The sequence below is a fragment of the Emys orbicularis genome, chromosome 5 (assembly GCF_028017835.1).
Source record: "Emys orbicularis isolate rEmyOrb1 chromosome 5, rEmyOrb1.hap1, whole genome shotgun sequence".
In the NCBI taxonomy this organism is placed as follows: domain Eukaryota; kingdom Metazoa; phylum Chordata; order Testudines; family Emydidae; genus Emys; species Emys orbicularis.
In genome coordinates this window covers 13738169-13765033 of record NC_088687.1, presented here as the reverse complement: position 1 = coordinate 13765033, position 26865 = coordinate 13738169, and the positions used below count along the sequence as shown (strand labels likewise).

At 43.9% G+C, this 26865-nt stretch overlaps 1 protein-coding gene across 1 annotated transcript; it reads right to left on the bottom strand.

Annotated features, from left to right (window-relative positions):
* Window positions 1-226: 226 nt before the first annotated feature.
* GC (GC vitamin D binding protein) lies at window positions 227-26328 on the bottom strand. The gene is made up of 12 exons (XM_065405120.1): window positions 26301-26328; window positions 25989-26058; window positions 25014-25146; window positions 21500-21711; window positions 18803-18935; window positions 13460-13554; window positions 10531-10660; window positions 7470-7672; window positions 6556-6688; window positions 6262-6359; window positions 5330-5462; window positions 227-280 (listed from the first exon to the last, which is right to left on the bottom strand). The coding sequence occupies exons 1-12, from the start codon at window positions 26326-26328 to the stop codon at window positions 227-229; spliced, it is 1422 nt and encodes a 473-aa protein (XP_065261192.1).
* Window positions 26329-26865: the final 537 nt, after the last annotated feature.

Sequence of the window (26865 nt, the reverse complement as noted above, 5' to 3'; positions counted from 1 at the left end):
CTAAACACCATTCTAAGGCAAGCAATTCATTTACTGTGCTCTCTAATTCTCCCAGTCTGTGTAAAGACCTGACAAATAGCAGCACGCAGTTTCAGTCTTCAGTAGTCCTGTCCTTGTCCCACAGAGCATTTACCAATTAAATCACGCACTATAAACTGCCTGCATACAAAGCCCATGTCGGATTTGACACCTACCTAGGGAGGTTTTTTAGTTTGCATTTCCACAGCTAGATCAACATGCAGGAATCATGGTCACATGTGTGTCCAACTTCAGCGTTAATCTGAAAATGAGGCAAAAGATTCCATTATTATTCTGTAGCCTATTAAAAAAGCAATAAAGGACTGTTGGAAGGAGAGTCTTGGTTGTGATGGAATTTGATAGTAGACTCTGGATGAAATTCACTCCTCTGTAGAGCCCAGCGCCAGGCCTATGTGTCACTTAACTCCCATTTAAGCTCTATTTTGAGGGAAGTAAGCGGTGCCTATGTGAGGTACTGGCCCTCTTGATTGGGCAATATCATGCTCTATGAACAAAATGGATGATCTGCCTGACTAGTGACCTTCTATTCTAGTACTGGAAGAAGGTAGGCCTTGTGGTTAAGGAACTGGCTTGGCGCTCAGGAAATCCAGGGTCAACTTCTTGTGTGCCCTTGGGTAAGTTAGTTTCATCTTTCTGTTTTGCAGTTCCCCATCTGTAAATTGGAAATAATAATACCTTTCTCCCCCCCCCCGGCCAGCTCTTGTCTAGTTAGATTATAGGATGCAGTGTAGTTGTGTTGGTCCCAGGATATTAGAGAGACAAGGTGAGTGAGGTAATATCAGGTCTCCTGAAGAAAAGCTCTATGTAAGCTCGAAAGCTTGTCTCTTTCCCCAACAGAAGTTGGTCCAATAAAAGATAGGACCTCCCCCACCTTGTCTCTCTATTTAGATTTGCATTGTCTCTTACTATGTGTGTGCTTCCAGTACAACGAGACCCTGATCTCGCTTGGAGTTTCTAGGCAATATTACAGCAATACACATAATAAATAAGATGTTACATACAAACTAAAATTTGCAAGCCTTTAATAACCCTGAGCCTCAGCATCCTGGTGTGACAGCAATAGATGTGCGAAAGGAGCAAATACTGATCAGCTCCACTTGTGATTTTTGACAGACTGTTTTGGAAAGAGAAACATAGTACCTGTCTCTGTCCCTCACTGTGAGGCTCTACTAGCAGAAAATGAACCACAGTGTTAGTTTGCATCCCATGCTCACTGGGGAAGCATAAATGCATCCGAGGCAATTATCCACCTACAGAGCATGTAACAAAGAGGATGGATGGTTATAGCTATTAGAAGAAATGCTTATATTTATTCAAAGTGATTTTAATACTGTGTATTCTTAACAGGAAATCCTACACAAAACAGACTGACTGACAATGAGGAGAATCGTTTATTCTGAGCACGCTTCTATTGCTATAGAGCATCAGAAAAGTGCAACAGAGCTACACAAACACAGAAGAGAGGAGATCCAAGCACCCAAGTGTTTACAATCTAACTCAGCTAATGACGCTTCGCAGAACACTGGTTCAAACACAAGGGGGCATGGAGACCTCACCAGTGATTGGATTAGGTGGTAAGGCATCCCCTTACACAACTGCACAGGCTGTCTGGCTCACAGTACAGTGAGGAGAACAGCTTTGCTACCTCCCTTCCTAAGCAGGTGAGTAGGGAGAGCCTTGAATCTGCCCAACCTGAGCAGCTCAGCAGATGCAGAAGGGAAATAATTTGCTATTGGCATTCATCACTCACAGATTACTTCCCTGTCCACCCTGGCCCCTTTCCACCTGAGCCAAAGGAGGGAACCAGGAAATGAATCGTGACTCTCCATCACTTTTCACTGCCTGGTGTGCTCACAGGACGGCACAGTTATTGGGTGCCCTGTGCTCAGGGCAGATACGTAGTCGTTACTTACGAGGCCATAGTTTGGCCAAAAAAGTAATAAGGGAAAAAGCTGTCAGGAAAACCAAAGTACTCTCTGAGAATGCAGGGAGATTTAGGAACACTACTATATAACAGAAACAGACCCAACCACACACTAGACCCTAAAATAAAGCCCATTCTCTTGCTCATAACAATTGTATATTTTAAAGCTCCTAAAAATTGCCCTTTTAGCTAGCTACAGCGTTTGGGTCTATATGATTTTACAAGTCAGACGTACCAGGGAAAGGCATCCTATTAAAAAAAACACACACACCCCCAACCAATGGAGAGTAACTTAGGCCTGTGTTTCATGTGTATGGGGAAGAAGTGGCAATCCAGTCCTGGATTTCAGCTCCTACGGGAAAGGACTGTGGAAGTCCTCCTGTCGGACTGGATACTCATCAATACCCAGACAATTTTAAATGGTTGCCAAGAAGACAAAAAAAAAAAAAAAAAGCCATAAAACAAAAAGAGGCAGAAAAAGTAATTTTTTAGCAGTATGAATTAGGGAATAGAAGGGAAATTGGTTGGCAACTTCCTACTAAATCAAAGACATGTGAAAGTGATCACAGGAAGGAGAACTCCAGGAGAGGGACATGAGGATACACACATGGAAAAATGATCAACCAAAAGGACTCTATAAACCGCTCAACTGACTGGGCTGTCGTAGTTTATCCTCCAAGACCTCACAATGAACTCAACAGGAACAATGGGCTAAACTGAAGGAATATATAATGTTTGCCTATTGTGCGGTCACTTAAAGCGGTGATGAAGGTGGACAGATTATCACCAGCTAGAATTCTGTCCGTTGGCAATAAATAAATAAATAGGGTTCCCAAATTAGCTGGCTGCTTTGGTGCTTCTGGATGCAAGAGGTCAAGAGATTAACCAAGCTTTGCTGGGGGTGTATTTGGGCAGATGGAAGACATTCTCTGAGCTGTCTCCTAACCATGCAAAGGCAAGACTCTGACCACTCACTGCTCCCAACCTCTGGCCTTGATCCTGCAACTTTTATGGGTGAACATACCCCCTTCATCTGTGTGGAGCCCCAGGGACTTCAGTGAGGTGCCATGTGGGCTCAGGGATCTCCCTGCATGGAGCCAGTTTCAGAATCGGGGCCTTACAGAGTATGTGTGATGAACAAGATCTTAAATAATTTCTGTCTGCTTAGGTTTGAATTGATATGGGCCAAATCCAGGTGTTTTTACTCAGGCAATCTCTCATTAAAAGGCAACAAAACCAGAATGTTGGGCTCGAGCTTTGCCCCTATATTTGTGACAGTAAAATTGTCAAGCTTCGAGCCAAGAACTGGCAAACTCAATTCCTTCCAAAACCAGGAGAAACATAATGCAGTCACATATATTCATAGATTCTAAGGCCAGAAGGGACCATTGGTATCATCTAGTCTGACCTACTGAATAACGAAGGCCAGAGAATTCCCCCAAAATAAATTCCTAGAGCAGATCTTTTGGAAAAACATTCTGCTTTGATCTTAAAATGGTCAGTGATGGAGAATCCTCCATGACCCTAGGTAGATTATTACAATGGTTAATTACTCTCACCACTAAAAATTTATACCTTATTACCAGTCTGAATTTGTTAGTGTCAGCTTCCAGCCATTGGTTCATGTTATACCTTTCTCTGCTAGATTGAAGAGTCCATTAACTATTTGTTCCCCAGGGAGGTACTTATAGACTATGATCAAGTCACCCCTTAACTTTCTCTTTGTTAAGTTAAATAGACTGAGTTCCTTGAGTCTATCACTATAAGGCAGGTTTTCTAATCACTTAATCATTCTTCAGAGGGGTAGCCGTGTTAGTCTGGATCTGTAAAAAGCAACAGAGAGTCCTGTGGCACCTTTAAGACTAACAGATGTATTGGAGCATAAGCTTTCATGGGTGAATGCCCATTTCGTCGGATGCATTCTTGTGACTTTTCTTTGAACCCTCTTCAATTTATTAACATCTTTTTGAATTGTGGGCACCAGAACTGAACTCAGTATTCCAGCAGAGGTCACACCGGTGCCACACACAGGTCAAATAACCTCTCCACTCCTACCTTGAGATTCCCCTGTTTACACATCTCAGTATGACATTAGCTCTTTTGGCCACAGCATCACACTGGGAGCTCATGTTCAGCAGATTGTCCACTGTGACCCTCAAATCTTTTCCAGAGTCACTGCTTCCCAGGATAGAGTCAACCATCCTGTAAGCATGACCTACATTCTTTGTTCCCAGACGTACACATTTACATTTAGCCATATTAAAATGCATATTGTTTGCTTGTGACCAGTTTATCAAGTGATGCAGATAGTTCGGAATCAGTGACCTGTCCTCTTCATTATTTACCACTCCCCCAAATTTTTTGGTCATGTGCAAACTTTATCAGTGATGATTTTATGTTTTCTTCCAGGTCATTGATAAAGATGGCTTATTTGTAGCGCTACCGGCTATTTGCCAGGAAAGTAAGAAGCATTAAGTGTAGCCGTTGAGTCAAGAGGTCTTAATCACCAGGTGATCACTGCTGGGTGCTGTCTGGACACCAGCCATAAGTGCCACCTAGAGGATAACATCACCCCTTGTTATTATCAGATATTGCTGAAGCAGTTCCTCCCCCCAAACCCGCCCAAACCGTGCTCTTGTCCTGAAATCAGACATTCAGTGGGTATCCTGAAAAGCAGGCTAGACTGTGCCCAGCTAAACAAATCCACAATGCAGGGGGAGGACACCAGGAGTGTTCTTTCTCTTGGGTCCCTGTATGGAGGCTAAGCTTAGCCCCCATCATGCCCATGCTAATGCTGTAGTACTACTCTCCAGTGGGCATGGGGTGAGCGGGAGTGTGGGCAGCATAGGGGCAGTGCATGGTGCACCCAGTCAAAGGATAAGGGAGCTTCTCCTCCTGGGTACACCCTGCTTGGTGCTCCAGGAGGAGTGTGGCTTTTGTCCTAAGGGTGGAGGTAGTACCCTGGGAAGGACTTTGGAGGTGCCATCCAGGGGTGCTAGTTCTGCAGGAACTCTCAGGAAGAGATTGGGTAGGTCTGGGAAGGAGAGGATGCAGGGCCAGAGAACCCACTGGTACCTGCATCCAATGGCCACTGCCCTTCCAGAGCAGAGATGGAATCAGCAAGGAAGCTATGGAAGCTCAGGGACTCCATGACCTGAGGGGCAGGGGAGATTCTCTCCTCCATGGCCTCATCAGGGATCCCTAGCGAATGCAAGAGCTGGCTATTTGGGCTGTGTGATGATTTGCAGGATTTGACCCCAAACGCAGAGTCGCAGCAGCTACAGGAGGAGTCACATGACAGATGACAACCAAATAAACATCCACTGAACATCGCTGAAGAGAGCAGAGAAAGAGAGGGCACTTTACCTTCAAGCCACAGTACACTGGAGGTGCATTCATAATACAGCACGTGGAGGCGAAATTGGCTCTCCGCTCCACCAGCTCTGTAAGGGAGGCTGGGGTTGCATCAGGCATGGTCTTGCTGAAGCTTTCTTTTAGTCTGCAATGTAGGGGCAACAGGTCAGATTTTAAAGGACACTTTAGTGACAGAATAAGCACTAAAAATGACACTGATCTGTTGAATTCATGTACAAATACATCAATGGTAAAACGCTCACTGATTCTAAGGAGCACAGAACAGCACTCAGTGGGCCTGATTCACTGCACCCACCAGCAACCTCAGCTACTAGTAGCCCTGCCTTAAAACTAAAGCGGGCAGAAGAAGTCATTGCCTTGTCCCCTTTCAAGAGAAATCACCTCTGAGCCACAGATAATTTACACATCCCTTAATTCCGAGCACTTTTGACTGAACACAGGTCACATGGGCTTTTTCTATGCTGTGATTTGAGGAGCATAATTCTCAGAGAGGTTTCTGGTCCAAATATATCTGCTTTCTGTGAATATCCTCCATTATTCACTTCACATTTCTATCAGAGGGGTAGCCGTGTTAGTCTGGATCTGTAAAAAGCAACAGAGTCCAGTGGCACCTTTAAGACTAACATATGTATTGGAGCATAAGCTTTCGTGGGTGAATACCCACTTCGTCAGATGCATGTCACATTTCTATGTTTCCCAAAACACTCATGCCTGTGAACTTGGTCACTAGAACATCTGTAGAAAGTGAACTTAGAAGGGGCAAAGACACAGCTGAAATGAAGTTGTTTAAAAAGGCGTAGGAATATTCAGGACATATTGTAGGCAATGCCCTATTGGTCAAGAATGGAGGAGAAGCTTTAGGAGCAAATGGTGGAAGTAGAAGAGTAGTAGAGGATCAGGAATGTGTAGAATTTAATTCTTACCTCTGTTTGAATTCAAGGAACGTGAGGTCATTATATTCTCCACATAGCTCATCGGCCTTTGTTAGGAATTTTAATAGCTCCCCTCTCAGCTTTGGCCTCTGCAGTGCAGAAAGAAAGGAATATTTCTATAATCAAATAATCCCCTTGTCTGTCACAATGCATTGTACTGATCCGCTAGCTGTGGCTGGCGCATACAAGCTCTGTGTAAGTTTGGGAAAAATTTTAGGGGAAGGAGAAATTTAAGAGCAAGGCAGAGGGCATCTGAATGTGAGAGAAAAATATGACACTTGTTACCTTGCTAGAGACACAAGCAATGGAATCCACAGCGGTACAGCATCCATTGACAAGATTATGGGTAGCATCATACACCTTACTTAGGAACACCTCTGGGATGTTGGTTTGCCTTCGCGCTATCTCAAATGTGAATCTGCAATAGGAGAAGAAAAACATGGTACCCTCTAGTTTGTGTGTTCATCATAGGATGAAAACAGATCCCTCATTCCAGCATTACTGACAAACTTTAGATGATGCGATCTTGCAACTACAAAAATACCAATTTCTCCAGTGTGTATTACATTATTAACATTTCCTGATACTTCCCATTGTCGTTATTTTTCTTATTATTATTGTAAGCTCTTTGGGGGAAGGGACTCTGGTCCAAATCCCCAAAGATACCCAGGTGCCTAAATACCTTTGAAGATCTACGTCTTTGTGTGTCAGTACAGCAACAAGCTCAATGGGACCCTGATCCTGTTGGGAGCTGCTGGGTGATATTCCTGAAGAGAGGCAGGATGGTCTTGCGGTTAACGCACAGGACTGGGACTCAGGAGATCTGGGTTATATTCCTGGCTCTGGCACTGACTCCCTGTGTGTCCTTGGGTTAGTCGCTTAATCTCTCTGTGCCTCTGTTCACATCATAATACTTCCTTCTCCCCCCTCACTCTATCTGTCTTGTCTATTTAGATTGTTAGGTCTTTGGGGCAGGGACTGTCTCTTATTAGGGTTATGCAGCACGAAGCATGATGGGGCCCTGTCGCAATGAGGACCTCTTGATGCTGCTGACATACAAATGATATGAATAATCATAAACCAAAGGCAATTAACCCAGTGCTCTTGCGAAGTGTTAGAATGAAACTAAGACTCTGCTTTGACAGGGATAACCACCGTTCTGTCTGGGCTAGGGGAAGGAAGGCAATGAGCCTACGTACTGATCCATCGGATGGCTCCCATCGTTCGTGCACAGCTGTTCGTCTGTGGGTCTTTGGATTTCCGGCAGTTGAAGAGATTTAGCAGGTTGCAGTGAATATATGCACAAGTAGTTTTCCAGGAGATTTTTTCCTTTGCAACAATCAGAAAATTTTTCGTCCTTGGATGATACTTTAGTGCAGATTTTTGTGGTGAGTTCTGATAACTATAAAGAAGACAGCAATGAGTTTAAGGGCTGAAGTATAGGGATATCTGACATTTTTACAATGGTTTACCTGTTCTAAGCAGTGTGCAGACACCGACTACTGAATTCCCACTATGCCCTTAGGAGGCATGTGAGTAAATATTATCATCCCCATTTACAGATGGGGAAACAAACAGGAAGGTGAAATGATTTGCTCAAGGCCAAACAGTGAGTCAGTGGCAGAGCTATGATTACTACTCAGGACCTCCTGACTCCCAGCCCTGTGGTCATTCCTCCAGTGCCTTATCTATTATTAATAAGAAGTCTGTTGTGTTTGGAACAACAGCATTTCCAGTTACTGCCTGGGCTTTGGATCCAGTTCCTGGAGTTCAGAGTGAGAAAAACAAGTGAGTTCATAAGACCTTAAGTGAATTGCACAAGCTGGAGATAAATTTACCTCTGTGCTGTCAAACAACTCCAGATCCCAAACAGTCTCAAAATGACAATGTGTCAAACAATAAAACCACATGGTAGAAGGATTACAATATCAGAACCAATTCCTGATGGTTGAGATACTGAAAAGGCATGACTCTGGCTTTTGTAGCCTCTGAAAACTGGCTTAACTTTTTCTATCTGCCACAAACATCACAAAGTCCAGCTAGTGAACTTTGGTATTGGACTTCGAATGCAAGGTTGGGTGCAATGCTCAGGGTTATGTGTCAGTTTTCAAATGCTTAGAGTCCATATCATCTTAACAGTAATCAGTCAGAGCCAACTTTGTTTGCACACATGGATGTTACTGTCACAAGGCATCATTGTAAAAGCCGAGTAGATTTTAGAAGAGGATTAGATATTGAAGTCAAGATACTCAAAAGTAACTTGTGAGTTCTGGTGCCTCCATGTTTAGGTGCCCAACATGGGATACCATCAAGGTGATTTTTTTTAGAAAGCATTGAGCACTCACTCTCTGAAATCGAGACCCCCGTAAGAGTCAAGTTGGGCACCCCAAAATTGTGATACCCCAGATCACTAGTCACTGTTGAAAATGTGAGGTACTCCCTTCTCTTCATGTCTCATTATATAATGCTTGCATCTGTAACTTTCACTCCATGCATCTGAAGAAGTGAGGTTTTTTACCCATGAAAGCTTATGCCCAAATAAATCGGTTAGTCTTTAAGGTGCCATCGGACTCCTTGTTGTTAATCTGAATAAGAATAGCATCCATAATTTGACTATTTAGGATAAAACAGTAGAACTGATATTAATCCCCAAACTTTAGGACATAAAGCCTAAAGACTGAGGTTAGGAAGACATTTCCCCCACAGATACATTACTGCGTAGGAGGGAAACTAATAGGTGAGTTAATATAGAAACCGAATAAAAGAATTTTCAATGGATGTATTTACTCATACTCCACAGCAGTGTGATGGACACCTATCAAATCCATCCGCTAACTTCTTCTTCCATGAGGAAGAGAAAATAAAGAAATAGGGAAAACAATTAGCAGCACAAGTGATTATTATACTAATAAATTAGCTGGTGATTTGAAAACTCAATTACAAATACAGAAATAAATACATGAAATGGGAAATCGAATGGAATCACTCATGCTACTCTCTAGAGATCCCATTTCAAAGAGGTCTTTATAATTAATACAGTCATCTGAAACTAGGGCTGGTCTACACTACCGCGGTAAATCAATCTAACTTACGTAACTTCAGTTACGTGACTAATGTAACTGAAGTCAATGTAGTTAGATCCACTTTCCGCAGTGGCTACACTGCGCTGTGTCGACAGGAGAGCGTTTCCTGTTGACTTCCCTTATGCTTCTCGGGGAGGTGGAGTACACCTATCGATGGGAGAGTGCTCTCCCATCGATTTAGCGTGTCTTCACCAGACCCACTAAATCGATACTCGCTGCAGTGCTAATCTACCGGTAAGTGTAGACATGCCCTAAGAGAAAAGAAACCCAGAGGGAAAAAGCAGCAGAAACAAAACAAGCCCCTTTGAAGAATGAAATGATAGCACTTATGAAGCTTATGCACTTCAGGCCAGATTGTTAAACGTGTTTAGGTTCCTAACTCCCATTGGGCAGCCAAATACTTTCAAACTCTGGCCTTCTCCTAAGAATTTTCTAAGGGAAGTGGTCGTGGAAGTTCAACTACTTGAGACATTTTAAACAAAACTGCACCAAAGCACGACCAAGCGTACAATGTGGTATAATCCTGCACCAGCAAGGAGGCTGGACTAAGTCAATGTTTCTCAGTCTACAGCGTATGACCCTTATTTCACGGACTGAGGGGAAAAAAAGCCAAATCCTGAAGTTTATAGGATCCAGGGAGCATATCTTGCTCTCTCTCTTCCCTCTTCTGCTGCTCCTGCCACCTTATCCCTCTTCCACCTCCCAACCCAGTCACCACACAGCTCTCTACCTTCCCCTCCTCCCACTTGCCTAGAGAACCTAATTCTGGGGTAGGGGACCTGGTGTTTCTAGAGGCTTCAGAGCCAGCCTCACAAAGCAGCACTCACTGAAGTGAGTACTTAGCAGGCAGAGGTGGGAGAAGAGAAGGGAAACAGCCTCAGCAGCAGCCCACCATCCCCTAGGCTCCCAAACCCCCACCCAGCATCAGGCCCCGGCCAGCCCCACTGAGCATCCCCACCATTCCTATGCCCAAGTCTTCAGGACCTGACAGTATGCCCAACCTATTGCTCAAAGCATTCCAATGCCTCCCATTGTTTCTCCCTTTGATCCAAATCCCACAAGCTTTTGTGGCATGACATTTGGGGCCATTTTTTGGCTTGTGGGGTCAACAAAGTGAAGAGCCACTGTGCTAGGTGACCTAAGAGGTCTGTTCTGTCTAGAATTCTGGGATTCCTACCTCCTTCTGCATGCAGTCTTCAGCCATGGAACTACAGCACTTGGAAAACACCTCAGCAGAGGCTTCCGCTAGCGGGGAAATGTCCTCAAACGAGGCAGAGGGTATCTTCTGAGCAAACATCGTTAAGACGCTAGACAGTCACAAAATGCAAAACGGAGTTAGGTATTTTAGCCATTCCAAAGTCTGCCTACCATTCTTAAGTCCTGTCTATTGATATTTGTAGGATAAGTGCCATGAATTTAGAACATGAGTCACTAAAAAGAGATTTGCTTGTTTCATCCTATGGCTGCAGAAGGTCTGAAAAAACAAATACTGTATATTCTGTATTGAATGTTGAACCAGGAGCAGAGAAGGGCAACAAACTCTTTTATTGCAAATACTTTAGTTCTCAACCTACTAAGATGACACGCATATACCTTATGGCTTTTTAAAACATGGACTAAAAATAGAAGAGCAATGTGATGGTGTTTCCCCACCTAGGTGACCACCTAGGGTGACCAGATGTCCCATTTTTATAGGGATATTTTTGATATTCAGGGCTTTGTCTTATATAGACTCCTATTACTCCCCACCCCCGGCCCAATTTTTCACACTGGCTTTCTGGTCACCCTACCATCACCTGCTAGAGAAAGGGAAAAACCTCAATTAGAAACACAACCCACACCAGTGGGGTGAATGACTGATTGCCTCCTGGGCTGAGTTAGGTGGTGATCCATCAGGCACTTGGGCCTTAAAAGCAGGCTGTCAGGCTCCCGGGTGAAGGTAGGCGAGACTAGTGTCAGGAACTCAGTAGGCAGGCACAACCGCTGGGCTTCAGAGTAAGTACCAGCGTCAATAGTCAGGCAGCGAGTCAGGCCAAGGGACAGAGCTGGAGACAGGTTGGGGATCAGGCTGAGGCCAATACCAGGTATCAGGGCCATGTGGGTATTCCAGGGTTTGAACAGGGGTCAAGATTCAAAATCAATACTGGGAGTTCAGGAACAGAGAAGGTAGGGTGATCATGGCAGCCAGCTAGCGCTCTGCATTATTGCCTAGACACTTCCTGGAATGGCCTTTGGGTTGAAGAAGCGTGGTCTGGCCGGGGGGCCCTGCTGGGCGAAGGGGGAGCCCATGCCACCAGCTGCCCCCTTCTGCGGCACAACGCCCAGAAGGGAGCAGCTGGGGGCATGGGCTCCCCCTTTGCCCAGCAGGGCCCCCCGGCCAGACCACGCTTCTTCCTGCCCGGCGACGAGAGCTCCAGCCAGGCCCTGCGTGTCTCCGTCATGCCTCTGGGGAGACAATCAGGTGCCATGAGGCTGTTATCTGTCAAACCCCTAGAGGTGAGACTTCCTGGGGTCGGTGTCTGCAGTGGGTCATGGGTTGGGGTGCACAAGCTGGTAACAGGTGTCAGTGTGGAGGTGGTGTTCACTGCCTGGCAACCCTGCGGGCCTGTGTATAGACCTGCTGGGCCTTACACAGGCTGAGGGAGCTCGGTGTGGAAGAGATTGTAGTGGCAGTAGTATTTGTCTGTGTGGGAAGGCCTACCAATTTGGTGTTGTCTATGGCTGAAAAACTGAGCTAACTACTGTGGTGGACCCTTGGAACAAGGGGCCTGGGAGACCATCCTGGGCCTGGGTCTTCTGCAAGGAGACTAAAGAATAGAAGAGACCCGCAGGGCAGGCTTCTGTATGGGGGAGGCTATAAGGAGCAGGGAACTGAAGAGAAGTCCAGTAAGAACGGCGAGTTGGGACTTTGAGTGCCCTGAAAGGGGATTGAACTTTGAACTCTTAGGTGACTTGCCTGGAGGGCCAGGCTGTGGAAGACCCACGCAGATGGGGATGGCCAGCAGAAGGGGCTGTAACTGGGGATACCTGCAACATTATGCCCTGTTGCAAGTGGGTGCTCTAATGGGGAGTGCACCATAACGAACTGGAAGACTGAAATGCTTAACATGCTTGTATAAACAAGGATCATTGGGCCAATTCCTCCTTACGTAGTATATTGTTCTACTCTGGCAAGCTCCCTGTGCAGTCACTGGGAATGATGCCTGAGCAATGACTGAGTTACAAGTGAGTAGAGATGTCCTACTTTAGCCCTCTCTAAAGATGGACTAATGGTTTGAAAGATGCATACCTTAAACAAAAAGAATCTCATTAAAACAGTGTAGTTGGGAAAGAAAAAGACCAACTTTTTCAAGCATGAGTGCCTAAATTTAGGTCCCTCCCTCCCTGTGTAAGTACTTAAATAAGTGGTCTTGATTTTCAGAGGCACTGAGCACTTGTGATTCCATATGGGTATTCAGCAGCACATTAATTAAAGGGCCAAACCTGAGACATCTCATTTGAAGATGTTGGCCTAAATAGCTGGAGTTGGGAAATCCAGAGGCATGGCTCCATACCCAAATTTAACTCTGAAACCAAGAGTATATATGAGCACTTGCCACCTTTATCCTTGATGCACTCTTGTATTCTTATGTTACCCCACCTTCCGGCACTAATCAAGAGCCCAGAACATTAATATCTTGCTCTCTGTGTTCAGTACACAAACAACACCCCAGCTGTTCGCAATGCCACTACAAAGCCGAAAGTCCAATCTACTCTCTCATCTCTACAGACTAGAAACAGTATATGCCTCTTGATCACCCTTCTAATTGGATGTGAGACTCCACCAACCATATAGAAGAGAGATCTCTAGCCATGTCAGTTGAAATAATCTTGGGTTGAATGAGAGCCCATCTAAACAAGGATTTCACAGCTCTGACATGCTACAAAAGAATGGTAATAGGTTAGACTGGTTGCTTTGTACCTCTACCAAATACAGTACTTTTCCACAGAATACAATAGTGCACTTATTTTTCAAATCCTGCTGAATCTTATTACAAATTTACAGTAAACAGGAAATTCAAATATGAAACACCTTCACTTCTGAACATATAGTATTGCCTTTGTACCTGAACTTTGATTTTTCCTTCCCATATACTGCATAGCGGGAACAAATTCTGTTTGACATGGTGGTGAGTATGGATAGAGTCTTTCTTTCTAATCTCTGGAACAGAAAGGAGAAGAACTGCATTAGGCACAGATTGACTCCTTTACTTGTAGTCTACCGGAGCATTCCTATCAGTCAGTGTGTCATTCAGTTTATTATCCTAAATGAGTCTAAATATCCCCATTAACTCTCAGTGGTGTTCAGTACCAAGCAATGCTGCAATGACAGTTTTCCTAGATGTCCACTATCACAGTAATTCTCAAACTTTTGTACTGGTGACTTCTTTCACATAGCAAGCCTCTGAGTGCGACCCCCCCCCCCCGTATAAATTAAAAATACTTTTTTATATATTTAACACCCTTATAAATGCTGGAGGCAAAGCGGGGTTTGGGGTGGAGGCTGACAGCTCGCGACGCACCATGTAATAACCTTGTGACCCGCTGAGGGGTCCTGACCCCCCAGTTTGAGAACCCCTGGGCTATCATTTGTGGTCCTTCAGTTTTGTGATGGATCAAGGAGATATTTATATAGTCCTTAGGCTCATGTAAGATGTCCGGTCACTTGGGGTACTCCAACTGGAGCCCCTTCTTCCTGTCATGAATACCTTTTTTACTGGTTGCAATGCTGACAAACTGCTGCCCTCTTCTCTGTCCTGAGTGTCAGAAATTCAGGCCTGAAATGTGTTAACTTGGCAGTTCCCTTCCTAGTAATTCACTCCTTTTCAAAAGTGGCTTTTAACTTCTGAATCTCTTTATTTTTATTTAGAATTGCAAACTTACGATTCTCTATCTTTTACAGACTGGGATCTCTGCTTCCGTACCAGGACCGTCTCTCATCTAGCCAGGCCTGCTTTACTATTTAGCAATATGTGATCCCCTCTCACCAATCTGTGATTCCCCGCCCCTGGGAGATCCTGATCTCCATGCTGAGAAGCTCACAGCAGTGATCCTCCACCTGTGGCTCTGGACTGGAGCTTGCGGTGTGCTAGTTATAGGAGTGCTGCCCAATATTACTTACATGCATGTTTCACCCAGAGCAGGGAACTCTCAACAAGAGAATCTGGTAGCGTCAGACCCACTGAAATCCATTTTTCAACCTTTCTTCTCTCTCAGGTAAGAGTGGAAACAACACCCAACAGGCAGAGCGAGAGTAAAGATACGACTCTTCCTTCCCAGCAGCCAGAAGTGGGACAGACTGAAGCAGTGTTGCAGCACACACATCACGAAGCACCATCAGAACACCATGAAGACATAGATTTGTGCAACTCCTTTCAATAGTGAAATTGTTCACTATTTGCTAAAGTTTGGGAACTACTGCAGTAAACGCTTCAAACCTGCTCCCCTTGTTCTTGGATTTTATGCCTTCATGTGCCATGGCTCCATCTGCTAGCTAAAGACTAGAACTCCTTGTTCGTAGGCAAATCTGCCTGCACATGGCTACAATAAATACATTGCATGGCACGTCAGAGCTAGATGATATGATCTGTTCTCATGAATAATAGATACTTTTCTGTTTGGTACTTCAGCTTTGGAAATAGTCCTGTTTCAGCCATAATTGTTTACAATCTCTTTCTGGCTTGCTAACCATCGCACGCTAGATCCTCAGCTGGTGTGTGGCATGGCACAGTGCCACTGAGGTCCATAAGACAATGCTAATTTACACCAGCGGAAGGTTTGTCTCCAAATGTCTAATACTGAGCAAGCCAAACCGTGAACTTCAGGATTGCCACTAGATCCCTTTAATTCGACAGTTTGGTTGTCTTGGCTTCCTTCCCTCTTTTCAAACAGCTAAATGGAACTAATTGGCTCTCAACATATAAAATAGTTTTCCAGGTTGCTGGAAATGACCGGAGTGATGATTAGCAGCTGCCACTTAGTAGGAAATGAACATCATGTTTGTGATGTTTACTTAATTTCCCTACAGGCTGACAGCAAAGGGAATTGGTGCACCTGCCTCCACTGCATTAGCAGCAAACCCTATTCCAATCTGGGTGCATGGTGATGCTAGGAAACCAAATAAAAACTATAGACCCTAAATGCAATCTTCCTGAACTGCACAGTGAGACAGTGTATGGAGGTTGATTCAGAGCAACCCCCCTTTTTGGTACCAGTGGCATAGTAAACGTCTCTCCCGCCTCACTAATTTCCTAGCTCCCTCTCCACACCAAGGAAATGATTTTGCCTGCTCTCATAGTTTCCCTTAAGGGATTGTGCAGTGTATTACAATGAATCTCCATAGCAATGGAAAGTCTCTACACTATTCGGCTATATCTTGTTTGATGTGTGGCCCGTCTCGCTGAACTTTACTCTTTTGTGTTTTTAGCTTCCCCATTCGCTCTGCAGCAACACTTCTTTTACCTAAGCTAAAGATCCCTGTAGCGCCCCAAAATCCTGAGGGGTTTGCTCATCAAGTGGGTTACTACCAGAACAATTGTAATGTGAAGGTGGGGATAGGGACGTGCTGAACCTGTGGCATATAAGGCTGGCAACTGAAAGTGCTGCTTGACCCAGTCCGCTCAGACTTGGTGTGTGTGTGTGTGTGTGTGTGTGTGTGTGTGTGTGTGTGTGTGTGTGTGTGTTTGTTTTCATCTGATTCTGGGGCTAGAGGAACCCAGGGGAACCTAGGTCTTGCAGGATAGCTCCATTGGGAGGGGACTTGCAGAAGGGAGAAGTAGAGCTCCATATGAACACACAAGTGACACAAGCAGTACATTAATAGAATTACAGAACCCTCCAACCCCCCCCCCCCCCCCGAGAAGACTAACCCTAATAAATGAGCATACCCCAAAGTAACTGGCACATCTGGTAACACCAGTGCCAGGTGCCCCAGAGGGAATGAACAGAACAGGTAATCATCAAGTGATCCATCCCCTGTAACTCATTCCCAGCTTCTGGCAAACAGGTTAGGGACACCATTCCTGCCCATCCTGGCTAATAGCCATTGATGGACAGATCCTCCATGAATTTATCTAGGTCTTTTTTGAACCCTGTTATGGTCTTGGCCTTCACAACATCCTCCGGCAAGGAGTTCCACAGGTTGACTGTGCATTGTGTGAAGAAATACTTCCTTTTATTTGTTTTAAAGCTGCTGCCTATTAATTTCATTTGGTGACCCCTACCTCTTGTGTTATGAGAAGTAGTAAACAACACTTCCTTATCTACTGTCTCTACACCAGTCATGATTTTATAGACCTTAATCATATCTCCCCCTAGCCGTCTCTTTTCCAAGCTGAAAAGTCCCAGTCTTATTAGCAGGGCCGGCTCCAGGGTTTTGGCCGCCCCAAGCAGCCAAAAAAAAAAAGCCGCGATCGTGATCTGCGGCGGCAATTCGGCGGAAGGTCCTTCGCTTCGAGCCGGAGTGAGGGACCGTCCGCCAAATTGCTGCCGAATAGCTGGACGTGCTGCCCCTCTCCGGAGTGGCCGCCCCAAGCCCCTGCCTGACAAGCTGGTGCCTGGAGCCGGCCCTGCTTATTAGTCTCTCCTCATACGGAAGTCATAATTTTTGTTGCCCTTTTCTGAACCTTTTCCAATTCCAATATATCTTTTTTGAGATGGGGCAACCACATCTGCACACAGTATTCAAGATGTGGGCATACCATGGATTTATATAGAGGCAACATGATATTTTCTGTCCTATTATTTATCCCTTTCTTAATTATTCCCAGCATTCTGTTCATTTTTTTGACTGCCACTGCACATTGAGTGGTTGTTTTCAGAGAGCTATCCACAATGACTCCAAGATCTCTTTCTTGAGTGGTAACAGCTAATTTAGACCCCATCATTTTATATGTATAGTTGGGATTATGCTTTCCAATGTGAATTTCTTTGCATTTATCAACATGAAATTTCATCTGCCATTTTGTTGCCCAGTCACCCAGTTTTGAGAGATCCTTTTGTAGCCCTTCGCAGTCTGCCTGGGTCTCAACTATCTTTAGTAATTTTGTATCATATGCAAATTTTGCCACCTCATTGTTTACCCCTTTTTCCAGATCATTTATGAATATGTTGAATTGGACTGTTCCCAGAACAGACCTCTGGGGGACACCACTATTTACCTCTCTCCATTCTGAAAACTGACTATTTATACCTACCCTTTGTTTCCTATCTTTTAACCAGTTACCAATCCATGAGAGCACCTTCCCTCTTATCCCATGGCACCCTACTTTGCGTAAGTGCCTTTGGTGAGGGATCTTGTCAAAGGCTTTCTGAAAATCTAAGTACACTGTATCCACTGGATCCCCTTGATCCACATGCTTGTTGACCCCCTCAAAGAATTCTAGTAGATTGGTGAGGCATGATTTCCCTTTACTAAAACCATGTTGACTCTTCCTCAACAAATTATGTTCATCTATATGTCTGACAATATTGTTCTTTATTATAGTTTCAACCAGTTTGCCTGGTACTGAAGTCAGGCTTACAGGCCTGTAATTGCCGGGATCACCTCTGGAGCCCTTTTTAAAAATTGGCGTCACATTAGCTATCCTCCAGTCATCTGGTACAGAAGCTGATTAAACGATAGGTTACTGATGACAGTAGTTCTGCAATTTCACATTTGAGTTCCTTCAAAGACAACTCTGAGTGTGACAAGATTGAGGTTTACATAAGAGGGATATTTTTTGATTATGCTGCTATCAAACCCCTTACTGAGCTTGTTTTCATCATGTGTGGCAGCATCTTATAGACAGTTGGTAAGATGATGAGAGTGGTGTGAAATGTTCACAGTGAAACATATGGAGTGGACTTTGGACAAATTTAGATTTTCTATCAAAATTCATGATTTAGCAAGGTCCTGGTGTGGAACTTAATGGTTTTAGCTGAGTTTCATTTGGAGTGTTGGGGTTTGATTTCAACAAGTACATATTAAAGGAGTGCAAACCCCGGGGGATCAAATGCAGAGCAAATGTTCCCTTGCTTCCTCATGGAGCAAAACTGGTGAGAGCCACACAGCTTAATCATGATTAAAAGTCAGTGGATGCCAGGACTGAATCGCTACATCCTTTGGTAGCCTTCCAAATGCACCCTGAATGTTCTAAGGTAACAAGGTAACACTCCATCACCGTTTTATACAGTACATATAACTTATGATGCATGGTGCTGCATTTTGCGCGCGCACACACACACACACACACACACACACACACACACACACACACACACACACACACACACACACACACACACACCACTGGGATAGGGACTGTATCAAGATTAAAGACCCAATAGAAGAGACAATTTTTTAAAAAAAGTTTTAGACTTGTTCTGCTGTAGAAGTTGGCAGGAAGCAAGTGAAGGAGGGACACACTTACCTCTTTCAAGAAGCACACAGTAGGTCTTGTTGAAATGCAGCAAGTCCCAACCATGGACAAGTAACTCTTTATAGAACCCACTAATACTGGCAGTGGGGCTTGTCCATAGTTACTGGAATACTCATGCGTAAACCTAGAAAAGAGACAGTACTTGGCTGGAGAATTTGTTAACTCAGAGGGATTTTCAAAGACATCTAAAGGAATCCGGCACCCAATTCCTGAAGAAAGTCAATAACTTTCAAAGAGTTGGGCACCTGACTCCCTTCTGGGCTTCTGAAAATCCCACCCCAGTGTTTTTGCAAAATGTAACATATGCTATTTTCCATTTTTTTAAAATGGTGGTAGCCATGAACGTATAGCAGTCTGCCCACACAAACCAGTTCACAAAAATGGGCTTAAACCCATGTGAATGAGTCGCTGCTCCACTAACTGAGATCAGAACAGAAATACTCCAGCAAGTTTGTTTATTCGTATAGATTTTTTGATGATCATTACAGTTTGTAAGGTCAGCCTGACCTTACGGAGTCTTCATAACTGCCATGGTATAAAAAATATTATGTTGGCTGGTTTAGTAGCATCCTGATTAGTTTCAGATAAATTAATACATGGTTTAATAAATTGCATTTTTGTCATGACTGGCATCTGCCAAGCCTGATGAGCGAATTAGGTGGGCTAGCAATAAAAGATAAATATGTAGAGCTAGGTTATGGCCCTGTGCATCAATGGAGTGCAGAGTGAGAGGAAAGAGTTTCAGATAAATTAATACATGGTTTAATAAATTGCGTAAGTCAGGGAGTGTCTGTAGTCCTAACTTCTTGAACCAAGAGACACGCAGCCTTTCATGGTGCCTTCTGACTCTGTAGCGCCTAAGTCATATGGAGGGAGACATTATGATTGTATAAAGCATAATGCCAACAGGGGAGCTATGGTCATGTCCCTTCCTATCCACTGTAGGCCTGTGAGTGCGGGCAGTAGTTCTGACTGCCTCTCCCACACAACTTACTGCCATATTGTTGCTGTTTTCTGTGTGTTACAGGGATGCATCCTCTCCCCAGCCTAGCTGTGCACCTGCACAGAGGTGGCCCTAAATATAGTACATGAGCTCCAAATTCTCCCTGGTTTTGCTTGGGTGAAATGTCAGAGTTAATGGATCTCTCTTTTATCCCTGGAGCATGAGACAGTTGCTTCCTTGACAGGCAATCACATTGGACACTTTATCTTGTAGTTTGGTTACATTTTCTTAGATTATTAAACAGCTAGCGCCAGGAGAAGGAAAGAAATCATAAAAGTAAATGTATTCATAAATCGAACAATAAACAGCAGGTAAGTCCAAAGTTGGCAAACTTGGGTGCTTAACATCAGACAACTCATTCGCACATTGATGTGTCTAGGGAGAGATTTGCAGAGAGATTTGCAAAGACAATCAAATACTTTTGATAGTCAGTGGGAGTTGTGTGATTAAATCACTGTTGTACCTTTGAAAATCTCTCTCTAAAGCATCTAAAAAGAAATGTGACTATCAATCTCTACAGAGAGATTCAGGGCCAGATTTTAGGGTTTAAAGATGCAAATAGGTGTCTAGCAGAATTTATAAAAATGTCTACCTGGTTTAGGGGCCTCTCACCCATTCATTTCAACGGGAGATAGGTACCGGACTCAGCTAGGCATTGCAATTCATTTGTATTAGGTGCCTATCTGCAGGTTTAAGTACCTAAACGCCTTTGAAAATCTGACCCTGAGTCCCCATGTTAGTCCCTCAGGAGAACCCAGGAATGCAACAATAAGTCAGAGATTCAGGATCTACAAAGGACTCTCTGCTTCCCCCCCGCCTTACTTTTCCCACCATCTCTCCACTACATGAGTCAGAACAAACAATACAGATGCTCCCCGAGTTATGTAAACCCGACATACCCAAATCCAAGCTTACGGAAAAAGTTCCGTAAGCTAGAAATAGGAGGGTATTTTGTGTGTGTGTAATGGTCGGAGATACGTTTCCGACTTACGCAAAATTCGAGTGACGCAAGGCGTTCCGCAACGGAACGCTTGCGTAAGTCAGGGAGTGTCTGTAGTCCTAACTTCTTGAACCAAGAGACACGCAGCCTTTCATGGTGCCGTCTGACCCCCAACTACTACAATCCAAGCAGAAGATACTCCTAAAAACTGCATTGCTGAGAGGCACCACAGAGACCCTTCTTCAGATCGCACAGCACCCAGAAAGACACTCCGACCCCATTGTCTTTAAGAACGTTATTGCTACACCATGTAATATTTTATTAAGCTAAGCCATGGTCCTTTCTGCCCCATGATGAGTGGAGCACATCCCCAGGGTGCTTGGCACACATAGTGGGTAGGGGAGAAAGGTTCTTTGTACCCTTGCAGCCTTGTGCATCCATGCAGGAGCCAGAGACAATAAAGCACACAAAATAAACTTCTATCCAGTGCTTAACCCCCATTTAATAGCACTTCCACTTGTCTGCATCCCAACCATTTGTCAGAGAGAAAAAACAGAATCTGATGGAGACAATCTGTTGACTTGGGGCCTCTGGAGCTTAAAACATGAGCCTCTACCGCATGAGCTACAAGCCAACTGGCTGTTAGTTAAGGCACTAGAGCAAACTCATCTATCTCTCCCTCTCTCCTCAGTGCCACTAGATGGGACAGAACACCTCACCCAGCAGGTGTGTGGGTTACACTTACCTATCTGCAAAATCCTGGGGGTCCTTCTTGAAGGCCTCACAGAGTTCTTCATTCGATGGCTCCACGTATGTAGGGAACTCTTTGGGCGGTTGGTGCAGGGCAGCCAGACAGAGCTTTCGCTCTAACCCTTGGTGGGTACAGCAAGCCGCAATCCCTGGGTGATCAGGATAAGGAACGTTTTCTTCACAGGACTTGGCAGACAGAGCTGAAGACTGGGGTAAGGTGGAATGGAAGGAAAGGAAATGAGAGAACGTTAATGTCCAAGTTCTCAGTCTAGCAGTAATTACAGTTTTCACATTCTTTAAGTAAAACATCGCCTCCTTCTATAGGTGAAATCCACTTCTGCACACAGCTCAAAGAAGCAGGCTCTGTGGTGGTTGGGCTGGGGATACCTCATCTTGGGGACATAAGTACTGGTATGTTGTACAGAACCACAGTGTCATTACCTTATTCCTCTGGGCTGGCTGCAACCCCTCCCAGTCACTTATGGAGTTTATTGGGGGCCACATTATTTAGTAATTCATTGCATACCCATGAATGTACCACAGTATACTTTGTCAGTGTAATACAGTCTTAGTAACATGAGATTTCCCCTTCTGCTATTCGTTCTCTGGTGAGAAGTGGGACAAGATAATAACTTTCAGGGGGTGGGGGGGGGGGGGAAGGAGATGAATGGGTTGTGTGAGAATTTTGTTAACCATCTTGCTTAATCACTTGTTAAGCACTGTAGCTCTGGCCAAATTCTGACTTTTGTAAAGCCAGCTTATGTCCAAGGTGCTTCTAAGAAGGAGATAACACAAAACATGCACTGAAAGGTATCTGACCCAAACGTCTTACACTATCAGCAGTAAAAAACGCAATTGCTTAATGCATAAAGCAAGCCCCCAAAATAGTGGGGGCTCCAATGCAAAGCAAGAAAAGAGGAGAAGGAGAACTACAGTGGCTGCGTTACGGAGTCAGTGTTTACCTTCTCTGACCACGCTGCTATCTTAGAAGATACCTGCAGCATTTCAGACACCAGGGTGTGGTAACTGTGGGAAAACATTCCATTTTTAATGGTAATCACTGTAGAAAGGGGTGGATTCTGGAGCCCTAATGAAGGCAAAACTCCCATTGACTTGTTTTAAGTGAGAAGACTGCAGGCTGTAGCTCAAAGTGGATGTGGTTGTGTTGCTTAGTGTCAAAATTCTGCCTCTATGGTTGCACAGGGTCTTCCGGCAGTGGATCTGACGCATTTCTGCTGTAGAAGGGAAAGGTAGGATTTGAGGGGCTGTAGTGCATGGAGCCAAGGAGGCTGCAGGGCACAGACAAGTGAGAGCAGGCCTGTGGGGGAGGTGGAAGCAGATGATCTGCCATTCATGGTCCTCCAATTCTCTGTCCCATCTTAGGAGCATGTAACTGGCATGGAGAGCTACTTAGCCACATAGCGGAAGTAGCCTCCACATAGTGGGTCTGCAGCTCTTCTGTGCCTGGGGTGAGAGTATGAAGATTCCTCACCCACATCTGTGCACAGGCCCATGCCCAGTCCAGACACTCAAGCTTGGCGCTGGCATGATGGAGTTGGTCTGAAGAGGAAAGAGGCAGGTGTGACTCCATACATGGGTATTTAAATTGGCAGAAGTGGGTCACCCTGTTTCCATGAGGAGTTGGTCTGTTAGATATCAGTCATACCAACATTTTTAGTTCTCCAGACGCAATTAAAACAGAACAGCGATCTGTGCTCAGGAAATGTGGCCCAATCCTTTTTGGGGCTCCTCATCCATACTCTGAATAGGATTTGTAAAACCGCTTAGCCATTGGCACTATATAACAACAACATTTAGTTCTTATATAGCACTTCTCATTTTTAGATCTCAAAGCACTTTACAGAGGAGGTCACAATGATTATCCTCATAGTACCGATGAGGAAACTGAGGCACAAGGTGGGACAGTGACTTGCCAAAAATAAAAAATAGAGATGGTCCCAACCCAAAAGCTTGGATCAGGATACCTCAATCTTTTGGCAATATGAGGGTATGTGTATTGTTCCTTTAAATATGTAGCAAGGCGCCAGCGGCAGGTTCTAGGCAGAAGCTCTGAAGTGAAGCATAGGGTTGGAGGAAAGAGGGGTCACAGTAACTTTAGGGATAATACCATTTCCCTTATTCCAGGAAAATTTAACCCTTTCTGTGACTCTTAACCACCATCACATGACAAGCTGCTTGAAATCTGGATCCAGACCTGATTTTTGCAGCTGGATCCCAGCTCTATTAAATTCCATTAATATTAATGAGAGTTACATGTATGCACTGAACAGACAAACCCCACCACCTTTCAGCCATAGTCCGCGTTACCTTTTAAATTAATTTCAAGATGCTTCCATATGTATTCACCTCCCCCCAGACTTCTCCACCATTTTCACCTGAAACTTTCATTGGAATCTAAACAACATTGCATATACATAACTGTACATAAATTGGAACCATCACATTGTTCCTCTCTGGTAAGAATGTAATGATATGGTTATGTGCAATATATTATTCAGCCAGTAGATGCCTCTGTATGCCATTCAGAATTCCAGATAGTGCTCTTGGGAAACTGCATAATGAATTGTGTCAGTCAATTATATATATATATACATATATATATATACATATACATACACATACACACTAAATAATGTTAGAGACATGAATATTAGGTGTAGTACTATAAGACAATAGAAAGGAATTTGTGTGCGTCTCTGATGATGCAGCATTCCTGAATGTAGCTGGAAAAACTTCAGAGTTTATACATCCCTGAAACCTGGTTTGTGTGTCTTGCTTTGTAAAACCGTGGTCTGTGTAAATAGCAAAGTGAAACAGAGTGTCATGAGGGAATTGTTAAGTTTAAGGTGCTCCCAAGACAAGCTGACAAGCAAAAACCCAAGGCCACAAAAACAGACCAGTAAGATTAAAACAACTGGAACGAGCCAGTGGGATTAACAGCAGAGAACAGATGATATAAATAAGACAAGTAAAAATAAGTTTTAGCAAGGTAAGCAAAAATGTATTAGTTTGGGTTAATTATTGTGATTTGTGCATAAAAATGTTTAGTCAGGGGTTTAGAATGGATAAGTTCACAGATGAGGTAACTTGGTAACTGAGTCTGCGCAAAGCTATGGAATAGGGTATAAAAGATATTGACTGACAACAAGAGAGTGGAGAAAAAAAAAAAAAACGGGGAAGAACATAGCAGAGACCAGAGACTTGGAAAAAATCTCCCTCTCCCCAGAAGAGGTAATTTATAGCTGGTAATAGCATGGTCTTAAAATGTACAAAATAAATGCTACAAGAAACTATTTAAGCCTAAATTGGAATGGATCTCCTTTGTCATCATACAGGATGGGGCCTGGTAGACAAGGGAGAAAAAGCGGAGAGCAAAGCTTTTGTGGAAGCTTTTATGGAAGCCGGTTTCTTTGTCTATTGTTAGAAGCTGTTTTCTTTAATAAATGCATCGTGTTTAAGATACTGTGATTCTATAGAGCATGACTTACCCCAGTTTCATAGCAGTTGGGGTCAGCCCCTTTGACACAACACGTTTCTGCCAGGGAGACCACGTCTTTCACAACGTGACTGATCTCTTCAAAGGTGGCATTGGAGAATTTCTTGCTGTTCATGATGATTGCTCTGAGAACAAACAGAAGGCAAAGATCTCAGGGCAAGTTTGGGGAAGTGTTTATTTTTCACTATAACCCTGTTGACATAAATCTGTCCGATTGCAGTTACAAGTTTTACATGAAGAATAGTAGCTCTGGGTCTGAAATAAGAATAAGGGTTTTCTTTTAAAGCAACATTTTTTCTTTAAAATGTTATCAGAATCTGTGCTATAGCCGTAGAGCCTTATTTTCAGCATGCATGTATCCAGGCTTCCAGTTTGCTCCCACAGCTTTGCAGCCCGAAGTAACTGTGGACACAGATTTCCTTCTATAATTCTCTATGGATACATCTGATGTCACATACATGCCTAAGTACTGATAGTCGCTGCAGATCAGGCAGTTAAATGTCTAACGGTACATCTAAACTGCAGCTTGGAGCGTTTCCCAGCTCAGATAGTCACGTGCTAGTTTTGCGCCACCTAGCTTGCTAAAAATAGCAGTGTAGCTGGGGTCAGAGAGACAGATGCTGCCTTGAAGTAGAAGGCTGGATTTTCAAATCCTAAGGGTGCTAGGCACCCACATTCCATTAAAATGCGATAGGATTTAGGTAATTCACTTCTTTTGAAAATTCAAGGCAGACAAACAACTTACAGTCTAAGGCCCTGATCCTGCAAATATGCAGGTGTTTAACTTTATTCGTGTAAGTGGTCCCACTGAAATCAATAGGACTCCCCCTTTAGAAAGTTTAATTATAGTTAAATCTTCTAACATTATTTTTTCTTTTTATAATCATTTTCTTTAACTTGGTTTGTGTGCTGTGTCTTAGCAGGCTGGGTTCAAAGTCAATGCTTCAGTGTTCTGGGGGGTACATACAGAGATCGGAAGTTGTCTTTTCCCAGGCTGTTGAATTCTTGACAGATTTTGTCCCGTACATAGTCTCGACCTGCAAAATCAGTCACAGGAAGATTTATGATCAATTACTTGTTTTGATAAAACAGACACACAAGAAAACAAAGCATATCTCACTCTGTCCTCTTGAAGACAAAGATGGGCTTGAGTGAGACCAAAACAAAAAACACGCCAGAAAAACCCTACCCAAACAACATATTCTACTGCACACATCTCTCCTTTTGGGAAAGGATGAGAGAACAAACAACATAACCAAATGTTAGTCACGTTCCTTACTGAGGTTCTGGAAGGTGCTCAGATCCATGGTGATGAGCATAGTGTAAAAACCTATTATAATAGAATCTGTATGTTCTTGAGGGTCTGGTCCAAAGGCCACTGAAGTCCATAGGAGTCTTTGTTACTTCAGGTTAGTCTGTATCCGCAAAAAGAACAGGAGTACTTGTACCACCTTAGACTAAATTTGTTAGTCTCTAAGGTGCCATAAGTACTCCTGTTCTTTTTGTTACTTCAATGGGCTTTAGATCAGGCCCTTCTTTCCAAAATGAGAAGATATGAGAGAGAGAGAATGAATTAATGTTGGTTTATTTTTTAAATGGAAAGGGGATGACATATCTATTCCCATATTCCAGCCATCTCTTCTGGAAAAAGAAAAAACACATTTTCCCACTATTATAATTAGAAAATAACTGTCTAGGTGCATGTGTTGTTAGGGTATCTTTGTAGAAAAGCAGTGGGGTGAAATTCACCCCTGTGCCAAGGACCAGCATCAATTTCTAAGTATCAATGAATTCCCTCTTAAGCCCTCAAAATAGGATTCTAGTGGCACAGAAAGCTTGTGCAG